Source organism: Magnolia sinica, chromosome 17 (assembly GCF_029962835.1).
Source record: "Magnolia sinica isolate HGM2019 chromosome 17, MsV1, whole genome shotgun sequence".
NCBI classification, from domain to species: domain Eukaryota; kingdom Viridiplantae; phylum Streptophyta; class Magnoliopsida; order Magnoliales; family Magnoliaceae; genus Magnolia; species Magnolia sinica.
In genome coordinates this window covers 10036546-10059638 of record NC_080589.1, presented here as the reverse complement: position 1 = coordinate 10059638, position 23093 = coordinate 10036546, and the positions used below count along the sequence as shown (strand labels likewise).

The following is a 23093-nucleotide window of genomic DNA, read 5'->3' as shown; positions in this document are numbered from 1 at the left end:
CGTTTGGTTGCACCAAATATCAAATTATCATGAAATTCTGTGATATTTGGTGCAACCAAATGCACCCTTGAAAACAAAACTTCTGACCAGGCAAGGAAATTGTTGTTTGACCAATGGAAATCAAACATGGAGAAGATAGGGCCCACCTGGGATCCCTAGCCAAACGGAGCCTGATTGATCCCAGCATGCAAACAGGACCTGGAACAACGTTTTTACGCTACATCATTAGATGATAACAAGCCCACTTTCCTGACTAGAAAACACAGCAGCAGGCATGACTAAAACCACAACTAGCTAAAATCGATTTGGATGGAATACAATGCACTAATCTAAGGATATAATCCATCTTTGTGTTGACAAGTAAAAAATGCAACAAAAAAACATCTTCATGGGACCGTCTGCCCATCCTACACGGAGCCCACATTGTACTTGTGATGTAAAGCATCGACATCCTACAACGACCCAAAAGGCCAAACAAGTGCACAACAACCGTCTGATTCAGACAGGCCGCCTTGGGGATGCCAATAGAATACACAGTTTCTAAAGGAGAGCCGCAGTTGGAATTCATGACCCCACATTGCCTAACCAGAAGAACAATGGGAACTGGGCCACGGCCATGAACAGTAGAAGGTAGTGGTGTCGGCTTGAATGCTTCTCGTAGCTCCTTACCTCTGCGAAGAGAACCCTTTTCATGGTCTTCACCAGGAACACCCCCATGCAGATGCACATCCACGGCATCAGGCAGTAATAAGCATATCTTGAGAAGATGCCCGCCAGAACAGCCAGCGACATGCCGGTGAAAGCATACCCACCGTATGCAACAATATCCAGCAGTGGGGCCTCCCCAGTCCCCAGTGAATATAAGGAAGCTTTAAGCAGGGCGACCTGCAAAAACCAGCCAAGCAATCCTTTCGAAAACTGCAGGCTCAAAGCTTCGGGGCTAAACCTGCATAAGAAACAAGAACAGGTGATGGGTATAAGACTGGCGGGATTCCATATTATATTTGACCCCACTTCGCATTGCTTATAATTCCAAGGTAGCACTTTGGTTTGATGATTCTAACCATGTGATCTACAGCTCGTAAACAACAGATGGTTGCAACAAATTGGCCCCATCAAAGGGTTGGATCTTCCAAAAGCTCTCGCGCATTGGAATATTTCAAACACTTTGATCACTGAGCTGTTTCCTTTGAATATGGAGTCTCCCTAGTTGTCTTTTTGTGAGCCATTATCAGAAGGTTAGGATCTTCCCATCATGAAGCTTTGTAAGGCAGTCCTGCAGGTTGTGTATCTCAATGATATCAACGGTTCCCATCGCCAAACCATGGCGCCACACACATGGAATCATGTGCATAAACAACTCGTATGTTTGCTGATGAAGACCCTATAATTCCTCATAAGATTCTGATGAATTATTATTAGAGCCGAGAATTTGTGATGTCAGGATGAGCATATTGTCATGATTTGGCGCGATCCGCACAAGTGGGGCCCACATTTTGGTGATCCAGTATTGTTTGATGGAGCAGGAAGTTGATGGGGATTCCCCAAAAAACAGAATTAAATTTTATTTATAAAAAAAAAAAAAAAAAAACTTCCATCAGAGGAAGTAGCCAACGCTGCTGAAAGCTAATCAATGGTCTGGATCAGTAAATGGTCGCTCCAGTTGTAAGGACTGTACATGCACATCCTAATGCATCACAATTAATTCCCCTAAGAAAGAAAGGTGTATACGCACAATTAAATTCAAGTCTTACTTTCCAAGAAGGCCCAACGCGAAGCCCACAATAACCACATAGGTGCCAAATGACATGAAGGGAATGTACAAATCTGGAGCATTGATGTCGTAGATTGGAGGTTTATAAGAGAGCCTGCCCCCGACTGGTTCTGTTATCCTCGTCCAATGTCCCTGGACAGAACACAGAGAGAAAAGATTCAACACCTTTTTTAAGTATGAAAGCAGCTCAACACTGATAAAGAAGAACTGGACTGTTTACCCTGTGTAGGAATGGAAACAAGATAACCTTCAACTTGTTCCTCACATATTGGTCATTCACTTGAAAGTAGTATTGAGGATCCGAAAAATACCTACTGATCTGTTGACATGGTTTCAGAATGTTAATACAGCAACATATCATGGAAAAAGCTTTGCTAGCCCAAATGTACCTCCACACAATGGCCACAAGATCTAACCTGGCACAGATATGGGATGTTTGAGCTGTACGTGAGAAATGACCTCATCCAAAAATCATGCTGGTCAACTTGTCAGGTGGGCCACATGTAAAAGCAACAAAGAATTTTGAATGAATTGAAGACTGCTCACATAGCACCAACATCAGTGGCCCACCTGATAATGAGCCAGGATGATTTTGTGGGCTAGTTCATCTACTCAGTGGGATCCACCTGATACAGGTTATCATGTGCCACACATATTCCAGGTGATCACATGTGGATAGGTAAGTGTGCTTGGCAAAAACTCATTTAATGAAATATATTGCAGGGAACCATTGGCTGTATTTCTTTTGATCTCCGGACATTGCATACATTGCTTTGCACGTACTCAGAGCTCGATCCAAGGATTTTCTCCCCGTATGCGCCCAGCCCACCTCGGATGAGTCCTGATCCAGCTCCATAGAATGTATTTCCAAAGGGATTTGGTTGGGGGTTCATGGGTGGTCTTGGCACCCCAGGCTGGCTTCCCAAATTATCATACATTGCTGTAAGATGACAGAAAATGACATTAAATTATTTATGAAATCAAGAGAGCCAGCAATTGGAACAGAACATGAGTACTAGAACCTTATCAAGCAAGAATACTCTCATTTGAGGATAAAAGCCAATTAATCTAGAAGAGCAATAGTTATCTTGTGATAAATTTCAGATAAGCTGCCCACGGAGCATCTCCCTAAGTGGTTGAGAGTGGGCACCGTGGGCATAACGAGCTTTTTGATTTGTAAGGAAAAAAAAACAAGAATATGTGGACAGACTGCCAAATGATATTTTAAAGACGGGTGGTTTCAGAGAGGATCGTATTGCGAAGGTTGGCACTTATTGCTAGCACTTGATATTGCCAATGAAGCCTGAACAAAGATGAAATGTCCACGTGGGAAAGACAATCAAAAATACCACCACTGAAAGTAAGGCTAGAATCCCAACATATTCATATGAAAGCATTAAACAAACAAACATTTTAGGGGGGAAATTAGAACAAAATTTGTCATTTAAAGTAGCTTCTGGCTTCAAAGTTGGAATTTATTGTAGTAAGTTAGGCTCACAAACGACAACCTGCGGAGTTATCATCTATTGCAATTTGATTTGGTATATCACGGTTGGTTGGACCTACATAGATTGAGAATTCAACTTTAATGAGATTGAGAAATGGTCCAAATCTTTTATCCACGAACGCACGCACGCATATATTGAGAGAGAGAGAGAGAGAGAGAGAGAGAGAGGCATGCTCACTTGTGCACCTTTCCACACGTGTCATGGGCCCAAAATCCGAACGGTCCATGTGATGCGGCACCCCATGAAACCCTCAGGGACCAATTTTCACCCTGATCCAAAACTCTGGTGGGCCATAGCAAACAAAGATGAAAATCAAGGGAGGAAACTGTTTTCTTTTGCCATGGCCCACCAAAGTTTTGGATCAGGGTAAAAGTTGGACCCTGGGGGCTTCATGGGGTGTTGCATCATGTTGTCCGTTCAAATTAGGGGCTCACATCGCGTGTGATGAGTTCTCAAGAGAACTGGTGCACAGCTGAGCAATGGGATATATGTGTGTGTGTGTGTGTGGGTGGGTGGGTGGTACTATAGGGTCAAAGCGTATATAACACTACCATGAGGTCAAGTTGTGTTTTCTCATCATCCATCGGATGACAGATTTGCAAAATTCACGGTGCAGATGCCAGCGCCGTAATAAAAAAGCAAAACCGGCTGCAAGAAAGAACCACAACAGGAGAAATCGGCCCTCCAGGCAAGTACTCAGCCGTATTGGTTTACCCCACTACGACTCCTACGGCTGCGGAAGCAGATTGCGTGGTGCGCACAGAACCTCGGTGATGTCTTGACGTCACCAAGTTTTGTGGGCCCCACAATAATGTATGTGTTATGTCTATACTGTCCATTCATTTGGCAAGACCAGTTTAGGGTATGAGCTCATACCCTAAAATGCTTCTTGGTTTTGCTTTTTAGTTTAGACATAACACATACAAAAACATTGTGGGGCCCACAAAACTTGTTGACGTCAAGACACTGCTGAGGACACCACGTAATCCTTCGGCCTTCTTGGTTTTGCTTTTTAGTTACAGCGCTGGCATCTGCGAGACGAATTTTGCAAATCTTTCATCCAATGGCTGACGAGAAGACACGACTCGACCTCACAGCCCTATAGATTCGCAACTGATTGGTTGGTATTAACATAGATTAAGATTTATGGTAAATTTTTTTAAATCAAGAAGGTGATAAAATTTGCCCTAAATCCCAGTTGTATTGCACTCTGATCTCCTTATGATGGAGATGATCAAACCCATGCACCTGATAGGCCCCAACATGGATAAGCACTATAAAATAAGTAACAATCGGGCCATAAGTCTATAACCACACAATCCATTACATATAAACCAAAGGTGAACTTCTAGAAATCTTTAGAATTTTAAATTTAGAAAAGAAGATTTTAAAATTAGTCAGACAAAGCAAAGTGTATGGAATGCAATTATGTAATAATAGGAGTGGATGCGGGAAATTAGTTAAGATTCACGGCTACATAATACCCCAAAATAACCATTTCAGACATCTTGGATCAATAATTCATGGGAATGGAAAGGCCGAGAAGGATGTCACTCATAGAATTAGAGCCGGGTGGATGAAGAAGAGTACCTTTGGAGTTTTACTTAACTGCATTATACCAATCAAAGATAAAGGGAGACATTAGAGGGCACCTATAAGACCAGCTATGTTTTACCTGATAGAATGTTAGGTACTTAGGTAGTCAAGAAACAACACATTAACGGATTGTGTGGCTGAAACAAGGATGTTGAGATGGCAGAGTGGAAAGATGAGGAACGATAGAATTAGACATGAATGCATCCGGGTGATCTTAAGAGTAGCCCCAACAAATAAGAAGATGAGGGAAGTAGATATAGACGGCATTATTCAGAGTATCCCCAATATTATCCGTATCTCTAGCTAGGAGATACCAATAACACTGGTAGTTATATCGATAACGTTGGTAGCCTCAGAAATACCAGGTATCGGCGATGTATCACTAAGCATTGCCAATGTGCCGATATCATCAATATTTTCAACTGTGTAAATTCCAGGTGTCGCTTATATAGCCAATGCATCAATCTCGCCAATATTTTCGACTATGTAAATTCCAGGTGTCGCTTGTATCACCAATGTTTTCGACTATGTAAATTCCAGGTGTCGCTTGTATCACCAATGTAGTGTATGGCAATATTTCAATAAAATCATCAATGTATCAATATCGCCAAAAATCTGTTTATTAAAAAAATCATTTCATTTTTTTTATGGGCGCATGGTTGTATGTAGTGTTCAAATTGTCAATGAGACCAGTCTTTCATTTCCTTTTCGGTTGTCGATGATTTCTCAGCGAAATATTGTGTGTTGTCGATATTCTAAAATATCGATGGATGTTTTGATGAAAGGTTGGATGGATAGATAGGATGGTTGGACTAGTTTCTTACAACCACACATGCGTTTAGGCCCTCATTAAATAGAAATTTATCATGTATGCATTCTTTCTGCAATTTTTTTATTCCTAAATATGCAATATGTGTATTTTAGCATCTCCTAAAGTTTCATTGAAAAATTCCACCATTTCCCCATGTTTCCCCGCATTTCCGATTATCAGCGATATTATCGGTGATATCAATATCATTTTCGTATCCCCGGCTAGCGAAACTTGTAGTGATATCAATACTTCAAACATTGATAGACAGTTTGGCCATGTGTATGCAGACCAAGAATTGCACATCAGTAGAAGTGAGTTTGCTAAGTTAAAAACTATATAAGAGCAAGGGAAGGCACAAAAGAACATGGGTGGGGGTAGTCAGAAAAGAATTGACAATCCATGATTTAAATGAGGACATGGTCCTTCATAGAATGGAATGGCAGAAAAGGATTCACATAGCTGACGCCAATTAGCAGGGATAAGGCTTTGATGATGATAAATGATAAAAACAAGAAAGAAAAAGTATTTAACAAATACCCATTTAGGCTCAAAGCTTTATACAAACCCCAGGTCATACTAAGCATGAAACATGGTAAATGTTGAACCACTGTAAGCTTCTAAAAAAAGTATGGTTCACAATTCTAGCAGTGTAGTACTTTGCAAGTCAGGGCCTTGTGCTATTTGAAGTATAACTACTACATGCAGCCCTATACAAAGGCTTAGAGACAAACCCAAGCAGTTTATCAATTTTTTATTTTTTATTTTTATTTTTTTCAAAGATAATGATATTATATTAAAATAGAAGCAGAAATACAAAGGAAAGATCAGCTGAGATAGCAGAAAAAAGAAAAACTAAAAACCTAAAAACAATTGATCACAATCCTTACTCCCATTGATGTAAACCACCCACGTGCTCAAAAGCATATGTTAATGCCCTATGGTGACAATGCCACCGACTACCCACAAGAAAAATATTGAATGTTGCCTCTTTAAGGTTATTTCTTTCATTCATTATCCTCTCTACCAACAATGGAAAATGCATTGTTTTAACTAATAGGCAAAACCATGAATCATGCTAAAGCTAAAAGCAAATAACAGAGCCCTATTGCTTGGAATAGAAGTTTGTGAGTTATCTGATTGAAGTGGTCCCTCACAGATCCAACTTGAATTGGAAGAAATTGCAATTTGGGTATTGGTCAGGCCCTAATCATGAATGGTGTCAGGTTAGCCCCAATACTTGTGATTTACTCTTTAGAGACTCATTATTGCAATGCAATTCAGTAGAACATCTGAACGCGACCCAAGACAGAATATCCCAAGCATTGTCAGGGTCCTCCAAAATAACTCCACCAGATCCAGATTTCAGCAAAAATCAAGCTCAACCTCCCTATTACAAGCATCTGAATTAGCTCTTTGAATGAAATCTACTTCAAATCCATTTACACTAAAACCTAGGGTTCCAAAAATCTTGACTTTATCTTCAAATCAAACAAAATTTCCACAGATTGAATCAACGAAGAGATTGAAAACAAACAAAATGTATAAATCAAACAGAAATGCATTTGGAAAATATAGAAAAGAAGATGATGGATTGAGATTTGTAAAAACAAACCTCCAGTTTGGTTGTGGCGATAGCGAGATGGATCTAATTTTGGAAGACTCATGGTAAGCTTTCTAAAGAAGAGAGGATTTATAAGGGGGCACAAAAAGCTTTCTTTGGCCAGTTTTGATTTTCCTTTTTATTATTTTTAAAAAAGATGATGAGCAAGAGTTCCTAGTGTTTTAAAAGTTAAAGCACAAGAAGGAACCAATCTGTTTGTAAGCTGTTCAGTCCAAATCGGCTTTACCGGATCTATTTAGCAATCATCCATTAACATTGATATGCATGAATATGGTCTGCTGATTTTAAATGAATATATGCATGAATATGGTCTGCTGCTGGCCCATTTTGTCACAAAAGTTTGACCTTATTAGCAGAATTTATTTTGGCCCATAGGATGTTCATGATGCACCCCCTACTTGATGAATGGCCAAGATCTTTGAGACATTTGTCATATGCACAGATCTCTGACACGTATTCCACCTCACATAAGGGGCTGCTCACTGCATCAAGACCCTAATGCATGGCATCCCATTTAGTAAATGTTAATACCAGTCCTGCAATTGCAAGATTGGCAATTGCTGCAATCAACCCTGACAAAAAAGAAAAGGCCAGTTTGTTTACGAACCCCTTTTGGGTATAAAACTGGGAAACATTAGCTTTTGATCCAATGTCACCATGAATGCCCAGGCACTAAACTCAACTATACTGGAGGATCTTAGCTACAGAATTTTAAGCCCTTTTCTTCAATTGAGTGTGGACCATTGCTCGATTTTCCTTCTTAACCATCTACTTTCCGGGGCCACCTGTTGAAGGTTGGAATTTTCTAACCTGGAGTTTTCATATTTATAATTACTGAAAATGACATTGTGTCATTTTAGGGGACCACTGATACACATGAATATGGTCCACTGCTGGCCCATTTTGTCATAAAAGCTTGACCTTACCAATTAGCAGACCAGCATTACTTTTGGTACATGGGATGTTCATGGTGAATCCTACCTTTCCAATTAGCTGACACTTGCACCCACGCACGGATGTCTAACACATATTCCACCTCCTCGCAAGAGGGGCCGCTCACTTGAGTCGCTAACTTTATTTTGCAATGTCCAATTTAGCAAATGTTAACACTAGTCCTGCGATGGTAAGATTGGTCCTTGCATAAATCACCAAATAAAAAGAAAATGCAGGTTTGTTTATGAACCCCTTTTGGGAATGAAATCAGGACAAGCTAGTTTTCTTGTCCAAACTCACCATGAAAACCCATGCACTAAACTCACTTACATTTGAAGATCCTAGCTATAGAATTTCTAGCCCTTCTCTTCAGATGTGGGGGGAGAGAGAGAGAGAGAGAGAGAGAGAGAGAGAGAGAGATGATAAGGCCTTAATTCATTCAAAAGAAACAAAACACCCTTACGGACAAGCCCAAAGCAAAACAATGACCCTCTTGTCACTAAACAATTTAGGAGGCCCACCATAAATCAAACACCCTTACAAACGGAAACAAAAGCCAATCCAGATACAAGCTTCCCCAACAATCCAGAAGATCCGTCTTAGAGCACCCACGAAACTCATTTGCAAGTGCTCAATTGATGATCGTGAGGAGGATCCTCTAACAAATACCTTCAGTCCATGAGATCTTATTCTAAAGACGAGCTCTATCTCCTCTACCAACCAAAAACCGGCCCATTACAGCAAGTAGCTAACACCGAATATGTGTGAAATGGTCCTATTAGCACCGTGTATTGTTTTCCTCTTTTTCTTGTCTTTCCAAGACAAAGAACCCATTTGCCTATTGCTCATGACTGGAAAACCATCTCCCTTCAAACAGACCATATTTTCCCATGACCATGTTCCTCATAATGCATTCATCTCTTCCTCATGTGTCCACTGCCATTTACACAATGATGCCCAATTCTTTTCTCTCGCATCCAATTCCAAGACTCCCTTCCCATACCGTCTACTTTTTCAGCCACCTGTTGAAGGTTACATTTTTCTTAACCCGGGGTTTTTGTATTTATAATTAATTGAATATGAGATCATGTTGATTTACAGGTCAATTCAATAGAACCGGTTAGGATCAAATGGCCCACAAAATGGACCAATGAAGGAGAGGAAAATGAGCTTTGTTGGCATTGTGATGGAAAGTGGAAAAAGGGCCACTTTTGTAAACATTAAAAAATAATAATAATAATAAAATAAAAAGTGGCAAAAGGGCCACTTTTGTAAACATTTTTAAAAAATAATAATAATAAAAATTAAAAAAAAAAATCGTTCTCATCGAACCAGTTGAAGAACCAAATGATGCATATGATGACCTTGATGACAACAAGAATTTTCCTCAATTTCAACCTCAAGGGAAAGGTTGTTTTGAAAAGAGGAGGGATTTTACGGCATATAAGGATTTAGCTAAATATTCACCCTTAGCCAACTGCCTCTAGACTTTCCTATCCTCCACCAGTTGATCCAAGTGCACCTCATTCAACTTAAAAGATTATCAAATTAGCTAGTTATGTGTCATATATGTTTCTTCTCATCCTGATATCCCAAACCACGGACTCCCCACCATTTCATAACCTTCATGAATTTTTACCTCCTTGTCAATAGCTAGCTCAAATAGATCTTAGAAAGATGACTCATGACACTCGTTGTCAACCATGTGTCCTTCCAGAGATGAACTCTATCTAATATACCAACCAAAAACCAGCCCATTACAGCAACTAATACCAACTGTGTGAAATGGTCCTATTAGCACCGTGTATCTTTTTCCTACTTTGCTTATGTCTTTCCGAAACAAAGAACCCATTTGCCTATTGTTCATGCCTGGAAAACCATCCCACTTCAGACGAACCATATTTTCCCATGACCATGTGATGCGGACATCAGAGTGTACCAGCATCGCCGTAGGAGAGCCCCAGGCCTTGGCCAACCCAGCCCACACTTTATTTGGGTGATCGCTACTTGGGCCTGGCCCGTGGGCCACTTTGAAGACCCCATGTGCATAGGATGTGCATTATGAAGGCCCCAGACTAGGAGGATGCACACGAGCTGCATTATTTGGAGTGCCAGGATAGTTTTTGAGAGTTTTGGTTGAGATCCGACCGTTGGATCACGTCTGATCACATGGTGGGCTCTGATCACATGGTGGCCCACCATGTGATCAAGTCCTTTTCAGTTTTAGTGTCCATTTATGTTTTGTTATTTTTCTGCACATTTTGGTTGGTTTGGATTTCTTAGTGGGCCCCTACTTTGCTAGATTTTAAAAAGGGGCATGTTGGTCATTTTACTTTTAAATATAAAAACTCTATTTAAGGGGGGGAAACGTCCAACCCTAGGGAGAAGAGTACACATTTGTTTTCTAAAGAGAAGCCTTTCTTTCTTCCATGTGACTTGGAAGAACCCTCCATGAGACTTGGAGCAATGTGGTGAGATTCCATCTTTTTGTGGGCGTGCGACTCGCTCACGTGTTTATCTTCTGCAAGGTATGGTCTTTCCTTCTCCTTCTACTCCTTTAAAAAAACCTCTTTAATCCTATCTATCCTAAATCCTTCAATCCATTGTGCCCAAAACCTCGACACCCTATGTCCCTGCCTCCCACATAAAACCTACCCTAGACCCTCTCCCAATTTCCTCCCACAACCCTCAATTCCCAAATTACAGATTTATCCCACCCCATATCCCACGTGATCTTCATCTCCTCTAAACATAGTTTATGTGGTGAATGAGTACGGTAAATTCTACGGTGTATGAATCTGCCCATGAGTATTTTGTTGATATTCTGTGCTAAGTGGTTGTTCTAACAACCTTAACATCCTGCGATTTAATCTTTATATGATTGTGTGCATGTGGGGATGATTTCTAATGAAATGACATGAATTTTTGCTTGCTGAAATTATTATTTAGTGGGCTTGGCCCATAACCCACAGGTCCTAGGATCTGTATGCTTTGAATTGTCCTTTGAATAATCTCCTGTGAAACATGACAATCATACATGTATCCTACATCACCATGTTCCTCATAATACATTCATCTCTTCCTCACGTCCAACGCCATTTACGCAACAATGCCCAATTCTTTTCTCTCGCATCCAATTCCAAGACTCCCTTCCCTCACCATCTAATTTTTCAGCCACCTGTTGAAGGTTACATTTACTTTTCGCATTTATAATTAACAGAATATGAGATCAGGTCGATTCAATAAAACCGGTTTGGACCAAATTGCCTGCAAAATGGATCAATGAAAGAAAGGCAGATGAGCTTTGTTGGCATTGCGATGGAAAGTGGCAAAAGGGCCACTTCTGGATTAATGCTGTGAGCCCTAAAAAAAAAAACAAAAAACAAAAAAAAAAACTCACCTTTTTTTCTTTTCTTTTCTTCTTCTTCTTCTCTTTCTTCTTCTTCTTCTTCTTCTTCTTCTTCTTCTCGAGCAGCTGCGGCTGCGGCTGCGGCTCCAGCTGCTTCTTCCTCTTCTTCTTCTTCTTCTTCCTCTCTCTCTCTCTCACTCACTCTCTCTCTCTCTCTCAATCTATTCTCTCCCCCTTTCCCTCTTTTTTTCTTTTCTCTTCTTTCCCTCTTTTTTTCTTTTCGTTTCCCTCTCTCCCCAATTTTTTTTTTTTAATACTGCTGTAGGTACGTGTCACGCAAAGACGAGCGCTGACACTCCTCGAGCTCCGAGTTGTACGAACGGTTCAAAGGAGATCAAAGTTATATGGGCTCCACAGTGATGTATTTATTACATCTACACCGTTCGTCTATTTTCAGAGATCATTTTAGAGCACCACCCAAAAAATGAATTATATCCAGAGATCATCTGGACCACACCAAAAATAGCAACAAAGATAATGATTTTCACGTTAAATAATTCGTACGCGCACGGTAGCGTTTATTTTCCATCCAATGTGATCAGACCCAAGTGGGGCCCACTATGATGTATATTTTCTATCCATATCGTCCATCCATTTTGCCACGTCATTTTATGTTAGGATTCAAAAAATTAGTAATATTCAAATCTTAGGTGGACCACACCATAGGAAAAAATGGTTATAGAATGCTCACTATTAAAATTTTCTTAAAGTCCACTGTAACGTTTATTTTCAATCTAACTTATTAAGTGGGTCACATTGACGTGGATGAAGGGAAAACACACATGTCAGCTTGATCTAAAACTTTTCTAGCCCTCAATAAATTTTTAACGGTGAACATTTAATTATTGTTGTTTTTTATGGTGCAGTCCACTGAGCTTTGGATGTGCCTCATTTTTGGGCTCATGCCCTAAAATTATTTGGCAAAATGAATGGACGTTATGGATATAACACATTCATCACGGGTGGGGCCCAAAAAACTTTGACACGTGTTGCACTTTACATCTGAGTCCCTCCTAATTCAAGCCTTAAATAATTGTACACGAGACATATATTAACTTAAAATTTGACAATTAAATTATGGACTGCAATTGCTAACTCACAATGCCAAAATCAAATTACTTAAATAGTTTTAATTATTAATTTGTGAGTTTTTATTTTTTAAAATAGGACCTTTTGATTTTATTTTATTTTTTATGATTCACTATCCAATAAATGTCCACCAATTTATAAGTGGGATAATGACAATAAATAACATGAATTTGAGGCTGATTTGGAGAATAGATTGGTCCTCCAAGTCAGCCCCAAATTGGTAACGCCATCTACCTAAATTTAATTTCATTTTTTTTTAAAGAACTATAGGGAGAAATAATATCAAGTTGTTAAGTATATAAATTACATATTTAAAAAAATTAAATATATGAATTTTGTAGTCAAATTCAAGTTACCTGGTTAAAAATTAATCAGACAGTCCGATACAACTTCTCACCAAAGAGTGGACAGTTACACCACCATAAACATGTTCCAATTTATAAATGAATGCATATTTGGAATGCTTAGAATATTTCGGATTTAATCAATATTTTTTCATATTTTTTTGGCAAAAAAAAAATTTTGCGCCGTTACGCCCCCGTATCACCGTTACACCCCCGTATCTAATTTTTCAGTCACCTGTTGAAGGTTACATTTACTTTTCGCATTTATAATTAACAGAATATGAGATCAGGTCGATTCAATAAAACCGGTTTGGACCAAATTGCCTGCAAAATGGATCAATGAAAGAAAGGCAGATGAGCTTTGTTGGCATTGCGATGGAAAGTGGCAAAAGGGCCACTTCTGTAAACAGAAAAAGTTGTTTCTCATCAAACCAGTTGAAGAACCAAATGATGCATGTGATGACCTTGATGACAACAATAACTCTCCTCAATTTCAACCTCAAAGGCAAGGTTGTTTTGAAAAGGGGAGGGATTTTACAGTAATATATATAAATGAATATGCATTAGTGGATGCCCATATAATTCGTAGGGTATATTTATCATGCTATTTTTTAAAGAGATTTTACTGATTTGGGGGATTATATTTTGAGTTATTATCTTTTGGGATTTTGTTCGAGATTATGAGTATCTTGGGGGATTATTGCAAATTAATTAAAGAAGTATCTTGAATTTCCCAGTTGCAATTGGGTCTATTAGGTTTTCTTCCCTCAAAAAATAACCAAATAGTCGTTTTTGGCACAACCAGAAATGCAAAGAAATACCAATTACAAGAATATGCATGCATGTACCCATTTTTACATCGAATGATAGATTCACATGCTCAAACAATAATAAAAGATACTTGCCCCCCTCTCAAATCAACTACGGTAAACTGAAAGGAAAATTATCTTTTACTTAGGGAATAGCACATGCAACGCACGTGTAGCATGGGAGAAAAAAGATAGGGAGGGAGAGGAAGTGAGATAGAAACTGCAGAGACATCCCTATGCAAAAATCATGGTGTGACCCACAAAATAAACAGTTCAGATCACAAACCATTACAAACTTTTTGAAATGATTGAATAAAAAACTCTGAAAAGATCAAAAGATAGAACAAAAATAATATAGAAACTTCCAACAATAAATAAATAAAATTAAAAAACTCAAAAAAAGGGGAAAAAATCACAACCCTATAAAAATCAATATCATCAAGAACATGAGGACATAACATAGATTCATTGCATAGAGACATGCAACAGTGCACTCAGACCACTATAAGTTATAATGTTCCTAGTTGCATTTAGTTGAATTGGAACACTTTGACTATCCAATCAATTGATCTAGATTGTGCACCAAGTCCAATGCACATTTTATGGGCAACCTTGCAACCATCACACTAATCTGACAAATAGAACTATTCAATCAATGGTCTTTAATATGGACAGTCCAGATCATTTACATAAAAATGGGTCTAATTAACAATCTGATCCATCTATTTGTTAGGACCATCATTGATTGCTTGCAATTCTAAAGAATCATTTTTGTAAGGCAACCGTAGCCATCCCGTTCATGGCTTGGAATACGGATGGCTATAGAAAATAAGGCCAAATCAAGGATGGACTGGATCATAGACTTAGAGAAATCTTTGCATCATAGCCTTAGATATGTGTCATGGACTCAATGGTAGTTCAGATCAATCGATTGGACTGTCTAACTGAAGTTACTGAACTAATGCAACTAGGAGCACTATAATTTTCAAATCACTGGAACATTTCTCCATTCTAAATAACTTCAAGAATATAATGATTTAATTTCCAACAAATAAACCACAAATCATCATCATCACCATCTAAGCCTTGTCCCAATTAATTGGGGTTGGCTACATGAATCCAATTCCACCATTCCACTCTATCGAGGGCCAAACCTTGATTTAGACCACATGTCATTCTTAACCTTCCCCTTGCCCTTTTATGGCCTTCAACTTGTACCGACTCACTCTTAACTGGTGTGATTCTTGGTCTCCATTGTACATGACCAAAACATTTAAATGTACTTTCCCTCATCTTATTACCAATTGGTGCTACTTCTAAATTCTCTCAAATGCATTCATTTCTAAACCTATCCTTCCTCATCTTTCCACTCATCCATCTCAACATCCTCATTTCAACTACATTCATCCTATTAATATGTTGTTCCTTAGCTGCCCAACATTTTGTCCCATAAAGCATGGCCAGACTTATAGCTACTTTATAAATTTTCCCTTTCAAATTGGGTAGTACACAACACAACAATCACATAAAACTCCAATCCAGAGGCACGTCTCCATTTTTCCACCATGCTTGAATTCTATGGGCAACACCCTTCTCAACCTCTCCACTCTCGTGAATTATCAACCAAATATATCAAAAGTGGTTATTCTGCGAAACTTCTTGGCCAACAATCTTAACTAATTTCTCATTTTCACTCGTATTGTTACTAAAATGGCACTCCATACACTGTTTTAGTCCGACCAATTTTAAATCCTTTAGATTCTAAAGCATCACTTCATAGATCTAGCTTTGTGTTTACCCTCCCTTGTCTTGTCAATCAAAACTATGTCATATACAAACAACACGCCATGGGATCTCTTCATGTAAATGCCTCATTAACTCGTCCATAACCAATGGAAAAAGGTGTGATCTCAGTGTCGACTCCTAGTGCAAGCCAACAATAATTGGGAACTCTTGCCAAGGGTATTCCGTATCGGTAACAGTGGACGTAATGGTCACCACCATTACCGATACGGGTATCGGCCATAATGGTCGATACGGGGGTGTAATGACCGTTACAACCCCCGTAACGGTTAAAAAATTTCTTTTGCCTAAAAAATTTTGAAAAAATATCTAGAAAATCAAGAATAGTGAAATATTTCAAATATGTATTCATTTTTTGTTTTGAACATGTTTATGGTAGTGTAACGGTCCACTCTTTGGTGAGAGTGTTGTATCGGGTTGTTTAGTGATTTGGTTAATATGATTATGTCTCTAATGTTTACACATCACAATTAAGCATTACAACTAGAAATCAGAGAAAGGCATAAATACTGTTTTTTCAAATTTTTGAAAAAAAGGCCTTCGGAGATTCTTTTCGCTCAAATCACTTCAATCCACAATTTTAATCTTAAAAGCTATAGTAAGAGTGGTCAAAATATGTTGTAAATTGATATAAGAGAGCTTTTGAAATGAAAAAAGTGAAAAAGACGAGAAAAATAAATTTAAATAGGAAAAAAAAAAGCGATCATTTTTCAACTGTTATGGGAGCAACGGTCGTTATGCACTGTGACAGCCTTACGACCACCATAACGGTTGATACGGTCTCAAAAAACTAACTGCCCCTTTCACCCCTGTATCGCGTAACAGTCATGCCCGTTACCCTTTTTTTTTTGTTAGGTTGTTAGTACACCCACTGTCAGTTCACACTTTACAGTTAGCCACCCCCACAAGGGAATCGACACCAAGACCTCAGTGTTGAAACGAGGTATCTTTCACTTAGTCTACCACTTGAGCTATGGATCTAGGTGTAGTCATGCCCGTTACCTATACATATTGGCCTTTACGGGCATATCGTAACGGATACGGAACACCTTGCTCTTGCCTCTCCACTAGAGGTCCTCACATTTGTTACCGCTCTCTCCCACATACCCTTAATCATGTCAACATGTCCTCTTTAAACTCATTTCTTTCATAACACCCACCGAATAAACTCTTTAGGGGCCCTATCGTATTCGAGATCCTTCCTCTTCTCCCTATGTTTCCCTGTCAATTGTCTAAGTAGGAAAATAACTTCAGTGGAACACCTCCCAGACATGAAACCAAACTAATTTTTTGATAAACTCATGTGAGCAAAAGAGGAGAAGGTTGAGTCATTGAATAAATCCCCATAAAAAATTCAGCGATATTGAATTATTGAATAATCAAAATCATTGATAAATTCCCCTAAACAATTCAATGTCTTGTGTACTAGGAAGTAGATCTCCTCCAAAGAGGATCAAGCACCCATCCCTGCTCTTGGAGCAAGGACCATATCAACTGGTATCAGAGAGCATCAATCTTGGGGATTCCCAAAACCAGAAATGCGAGCTCAGCAGATCAAATCGATGAAGGTTAAAGTTGAGAGGCTGGAAAAATAAGTGCAAGAAACATTCAGAGCTATTGCGGGAGATCAAAGAGACCCTTGCCTGCATGAACCTCCAATATGAGCAGTTGGCATCTTGAATGATCAAGGATACAACCGATTGGACCAACGATGAAGATACGAGGAGCAAATCCGGTGGATCTAACAGTGCATCCAATACAGATATTGTATTCCCCATCCAAGCAAGATAAACCCATCTCGATTTTCCAAAGTTAGGAGACAAAGATCCCACTAGTTGGGTCTGTCGCACTGAACAAATTTTCAATTCTAGAGGATTAAAGGGTTCTGTCAGCATCCTTCAACATGGAAAGGGATGTTGTTTAAGGGTATCAAAATCATTCCCTCCCCTCTCCAAACCCCCATTTCTTCTCTACTTCTCTTCATAGCATTTCTCACACAGACAAAAAAAAGAAAAAGAAAAACAATTCAAAACCCTACATCAAAACCTTGGGCCCATCGTAGATGGGTCGTAATCCCAAAATCCAAATCAAATCAAACGGTCCAAAACGGGTGTCCATCATAGATCGAGTGATAACCCTAAAAACCATACAACATTTGGAAAAAAAAAAATCACATATAAAATGAAAGAAACGAAAAAGAAAATCTTACATGTCTTCTTCTTCTGGAGAGAGAGAGAGATTGGATATTGAGAGGAAGGCTCCAGAGAGAGAGAGAGAGGAAGGTACACGCACCCAGATGTGAGAGATTACGCGGGCTACGCGCACATAGAGAAGGGTGAGGAGACTACACGAAGAAAGGAGGAGATGGTGAATGGGTGTGGCAGCCCTTTGAGAGCAGGCAAGGCCGTTGCTTGCAGGTGAAATTTACAAATAAAATGAAAGAAACGAAAAAGAAAATCTTACATGTCTTCTTCTTCTGGAGAGAGAGAGATTGGATATTGAGAGGAAGGCTCCAGAGAGAGAGAGAGAGAGAGAGATTGGAGAGATTGGATATTGAGAGGAAGGCTCGAGAGAGAGAGATAGATTGGATATTGAGAGGAAGGTACACGCACCGGGAGCGTATTGGGATACCGAACGCTTCAGTAGCCAAAACGCTACTGAAGTGACGTGGTGAAATTCAGTTGGTTGAATGCCATGAGCGTGTTCCCTCACAATCAATGCTCTTGTCTTTGGAGTTCCGTTAGACGGCTCTCTCCCTCCCTTTGCCGGTACACGCACTCGACCAAATGAGGGGTAAACGTTATTTTCAACTCATTTCCTTTCTTCGCTCCCTAATGAAGTGACATCACCACTTTCCGTGGGCGCCAACATGATGTATGTATTGTATCCACACCATCCATCCATTTCGTGATATCATTTTAAGGAATAATGCAAAGAGTGAGAAAGATCCAAATTCCCCGTGCATGCCAACATAGAAAACAATAGAAATTGAATGTCTACCATTAAAACCTTTTTGAGCCACAGAAGCTTCCGATCAATCTAATATTTATGTTTTACCTTACTCCACATCTTTTCTAGCTTATAGAAAGGTTTGATCTCAAATAAACATCATGGTCAGCCCTAGGAAGGTTTCAACGGTAGCAGTCAGCTTCTACTGTTTTCTGTGGTGGGGTCCACTTGAACTTTGGATCTGCCTAATTCTTTTGCTCACTCCCTAAAATGATCTCTCAAAATGGATGGATGGTATGGATACAACACATACATCATGTTGGGCCCAAAGAACGTGGTGACGAGACATCGGTAGCAAGAATAGTTACCGTCTGGTTCAGTAGCCAACCGGCGCCCCCAACTCTATTTAATTTAAAGAATTAAAAGTCCCGTCATCCAAATTACAAAAATGCGGTCACATGAGTATTAAAAGTAGTAACATGTCTATGTGGCGCCCACCATAATGTTTTTGATAAATCTATCCTGGCCATCAGTTTTTCTAGATTATGTTACAACATAAACCTAGCAATGATATTGATCCAAACTTCTAGTGGGCCACATGATAGGAAAAGGTGAAGATTAAGTTTCCGCCATTGAAATATTCAAGTGGCCACAAAAGCTTTGGATTATGTTAATGTTTTTATAATTTCAGTTCATCCCAGTAGGAATGACCTCATGAACCATATGGATGACAAATACATGTCATGGTGGACCCAGGAAATTTTCAATCAGATGATATGAAAAAAACGAGGGACAGAGTGAATTTCTCACAAATATCACTGTGTGCCCCACCTAGCTTGCCGTGGAAGGAAGTTCATGCAGATGGCTTTGGCCGCAATTGGAAACGGATTGGAAAAGGAAGCTGGTTGGCTTCTGAACCTGACGGATGTCACGTCACCAAGTTCTTTGGGCCCACCATGATTTATGTGTTGTATCCACACCATCCATTCATTTGGAGGGATCATTTCAGGGAGTGAGCAAAAGAATTAGGCAGATCCAAAGTTCAAGTGGACCCCACCATAGAAAACAGTAGGAGGTGACTGCTACCGTTGAAACCTTCCTAGAGCCGACTATAATGTTTATTTGATATCTAACTTTTTTATAAGTTGAAAAAGACATGAAATAAGGTAAAGCATAAATATTAACTTGATCGAAAGCTTCTATGGCTCAAAAAGGTTTTAATGGTATGCGTTCAATTTCTATTGTTTTCTACAATGGGATGCACTTGAAATTTGGAACTTTCTCACCTTTTGGATTATGGCCTAAAATGATATCACAAAATTCTTTCTCACTTTTTGAATTATGGCCTAAAATGATATCACGGAATGGATAGACGGTGTAGATACAATACATGCATTATAGTGGTGCCTATGGAAAGTAGTAGCGTCACTTCAGCGAGCAGAGAAAAAACTAAAAACTTGAAAATAAAGTTTACCATCATGTGGTCGAGTGTGTCCACAGGCAAACGGAGAAAGACATCTAATAGAACTACGGGGGCTCATTTGGCTGGGTGGATTGGAAGGGATTGAATGGTACTTAGGTTGGATGGCACGGATTTCTAGGTAACGATGGTGTTGGTAGTGGATTGTCTTGAGATCCTTGGGATTGCTCTATCCCTGGATTGCCAATCGCGGGATTAAACCTTCCATCTCATCCCTCAAACTAAACACGTCCCAAGCAAATTTGAACTAATTAAGGTGAAGGTAATGATGGTGTTGTAGTGGATTGTCTTAATATCCATGGAATTAGGATCGGATCACCGACTCTGTTTGGCAGGCCTGACAAATCCGAGATTTAACTTCCTATCCCTTCCAATATCATTCAGTCCTTTTCAATCCGACCGGCCAAAAAGGATAAGAGCATTGATTATGAGGGAACATGTTATTAGTGTCCAACCAATTGCATTTCACCACGTCACTTCCGTAGCGTTTTGGCTACCGAAGTATTTATTATCCAATCCGCTCCTGCACGCACCCAGATCTGAGAGATTAAGCGGGCTATGCGCACATCGAGAAGGGTGACGAGGGTACACGAAGAACGAGGAGAGAGTCAATGGGTTTGGCAGCCCTATAAGAGCAGCCAAGGCCGTTGCTTGCAGGTGAAGCAATGACAGGAGGAGGTTTGCCTAACGCATCCGGATGTATTTATAGTCCAACTATATCCGTTGGATCTGGACCATGTCTTGATTCAAGCTGTTGACATCAAAGAATACAACGGTGAAGGTGGCTGCCAAATTCTTTGGGATTAGAAAATCTTATGACTTCCTAATCAATAAACCATAAATCAACAGGCCAGTCAACGGTTTATATTCATCAGAAAAAATATATATATAATAAGGGACGCTGATTGCCTGCAAAAGACTTTGGTAGGAAGTTCCTTAGCTGGGAAGGTAAGTGGGGTCCATCTCGACGTTTGTTATAAATCTGATCTGTGTATCCATTTTGTTAGCGCTTTTTAGGACATGACACAAAATAGCAAGATTAAGGCAGGTGAGAGGAAACGATGGGGATTCAATCCTGTTGAAATCTTCATGGGTACACCGTGATGTTTATAGTCCATCCCCCACTAGATAGGATGGACTGAAAACATATAAAATTAGTCATATAAAACTTCCAAATGTTTCAATATATTAGTCCTTCCATCCCCACTAATTCTTCTAATATTGCCTCCTTGAGTTTTAAGTGCACCTTCATTTTGGTCTAGCTGAAACAATAGGTGGGCAGGTTGGATTTATCATAAGCCTTTTCCATAGATCATTTTTATTCTAATAGAAGTGCCTAAGTATTCTAACTATGGATGCAACTTGGGTGGGCCAGGTTGGGTAGGGCGGAGGTTCAACTCAAGAACATACTGCTCAAAGAACCCCGGCTCGAGCAGGGGACCCTCCGATGCCAAAGTCAGGCCTGGACTCGGGGTCTCAAAGTATTGAAAGGTTTTTAGAGGGAATTTGTTTCGTACCTCTCAAGGTGACAGGGGTCCTCCTTTTATAGCTGGGGTCCTCCCGATATTGAGCGCGGGATCTTCTCCTCGGTATCACGGAGATAGGATCATGCCCGTCTTGAGCCGTCATCCGATCCCGTGAGCTTGGGTCGGAGATCTTATCCCAAGATATCCGGGATGAGATCCGACCTAGCGACGATCGGTCTTGCAAGGTGGTCCGCCCGACACATGCCCTGAACGCCGATAAGTCGTCCGAACCGACTCAACCATTGTCTCGGTTTAGCGAACCATGCCTCGGATTTGACACATCCTTCGGTGACCCGAGGTATTAAGTCCGAGTCCCGAGGCATTAAGTCCGAATCTTCGGACTTGTATTTTTGCCCCCAACAAGAGTCATTTGAGTGTTTCATATGACACTTAGGAGTAGCGAGTTTTGGGTCGGTTCACAACTTAGTCCGAGACGAGAAGTGGTCATTAAATGCATTTCGTGAGGCTTTTGAGGGGGGACGGTTCAGCTTCTGACATCGCATGCGCCGTCAGCCGTCAAATCGTACACCCCGCCAATGAGGGTTGGACACGTAGCAAAGGCATTACTGTCGCTAGTCGACGTGCGGCACGTGTCGAGTGGGGGAATCGATGCAGGCGTCGAATCATTTCCCCATTAAATGCCTCCGCCGTATGGCGACCTTATATAACGTCCGGGGCCCCGCACTTTAAACTTTTACTGCTCTTGCCATTCCCGCTCCGCATTTTCTTTGGGGTTCGCATAGCCTTTCATCTCCTTCCTTTCCTTTCTCTTAACCGTCGGTGCCTCTTTCCGCCATTTCCGTTTTCCTTTCTCCCTCCGGTGAGTTTCTCCTTCCTCTTTATTAGGTAATAATGGCGGATAGGAGTTCTCAAAGTCCTCAGGGGGGAGCTTCTGGAGACGAAGGCGAAGCGCAACGTTTTTGGAACGTTGCGGAATCGCCTTCCTTACTGACGGAGATAGCAGTGGACGCCAACGCTGCTTGTCTACCGGAGAGAGTCACCGAAGCTCCGGCGGAGCGCCCAGCTTCCGTCATTCCTTCTCGGGGCGGGTCGTCTCTATTAACCCGCCCGGGAAGGCCTAACTTGCCAAGGGACATGGAGGAGGATGAGGAGGAAGAAGATGAAATTTTAATCGCCGAAGGAACCCCTGATCTTGCTCCCGTTGGTGAATCGGCGCAGGCCGAGTCTGAAGAAGAAGGATCGGGGGAAGATTTAAGCGGTCCGGTTCCCTCAGTCATGACCGAGACGGATTTGGACAGAATCCGAGTTGGGTACCATATTCCCGAGTCGGTCATCACCTATCTCCCCCGTCCGAATGACTTGCCGGATCACCCTCCGGCCGGGGCAGTCGCGATTTACCAAGTGTCGATGCAATGCGGCTTGCGTCTGCCCCTTCAGACCATCGTCCGGGGAGTTCTGTCTCGCATAAAGATTGCCCCGG

The 23093-nt window shown here is 40.5% G+C and overlaps 1 protein-coding gene across 5 annotated transcripts; it reads right to left on the bottom strand.

Annotated features, from left to right (window-relative positions):
• Positions 1–275: 275 nt before the first annotated feature.
• LOC131230679 (uncharacterized) lies at positions 276–20780 on the bottom strand. 5 transcript variants are annotated; one of them, XM_058226585.1, is made up of 5 exons: positions 20660–20780; positions 2503–2714; positions 1995–2093; positions 1755–1906; positions 276–946 (listed from the first exon to the last, which is right to left on the bottom strand). In XM_058226585.1, the coding sequence occupies exons 2-5, from the start codon at positions 2710–2712 to the stop codon at positions 565–567; spliced, it is 843 nt and encodes a 280-aa protein (XP_058082568.1). In that variant the 5' UTR covers positions 2713–2714; positions 20660–20780; the 3' UTR covers positions 276–564. The 5 variants fall into 5 exon arrangements, with proteins under 5 accessions (XP_058082568.1, XP_058082572.1, XP_058082570.1 ...); XM_058226589.1 differs by having other exon boundaries at positions 2542–2714; positions 20660–20772; XM_058226587.1 differs by lacking the exon at positions 20660–20780 and adding an exon at positions 17990–18119.
• Between the last annotated feature and the right edge of the window lie 2313 nt (positions 20781–23093).

Excerpts from the sequence above, each read along its gene's own strand:
- LOC131230679 (XM_058226585.1), bottom strand. The coding sequence starts at position 2,712 with ATGTATGATAATTTGGGAAGCCAGCCTGGGGTGCCAAGACCACCCATG. Across the intron at positions 2,094-2,502 it reads CAAAAGAAATACAGCCAATG|ATCAGTAGGTATTTTTCGGA; the intron begins GTTCCCTGCAAT and ends CCATGTCAACAG. Across the intron at positions 1,907-1,994 it reads TGTTTCCATTCCTACACAGG|GGACATTGGACGAGGATAAC; the intron begins GTAAACAGTCCA and ends TGTTCTGTCCAG.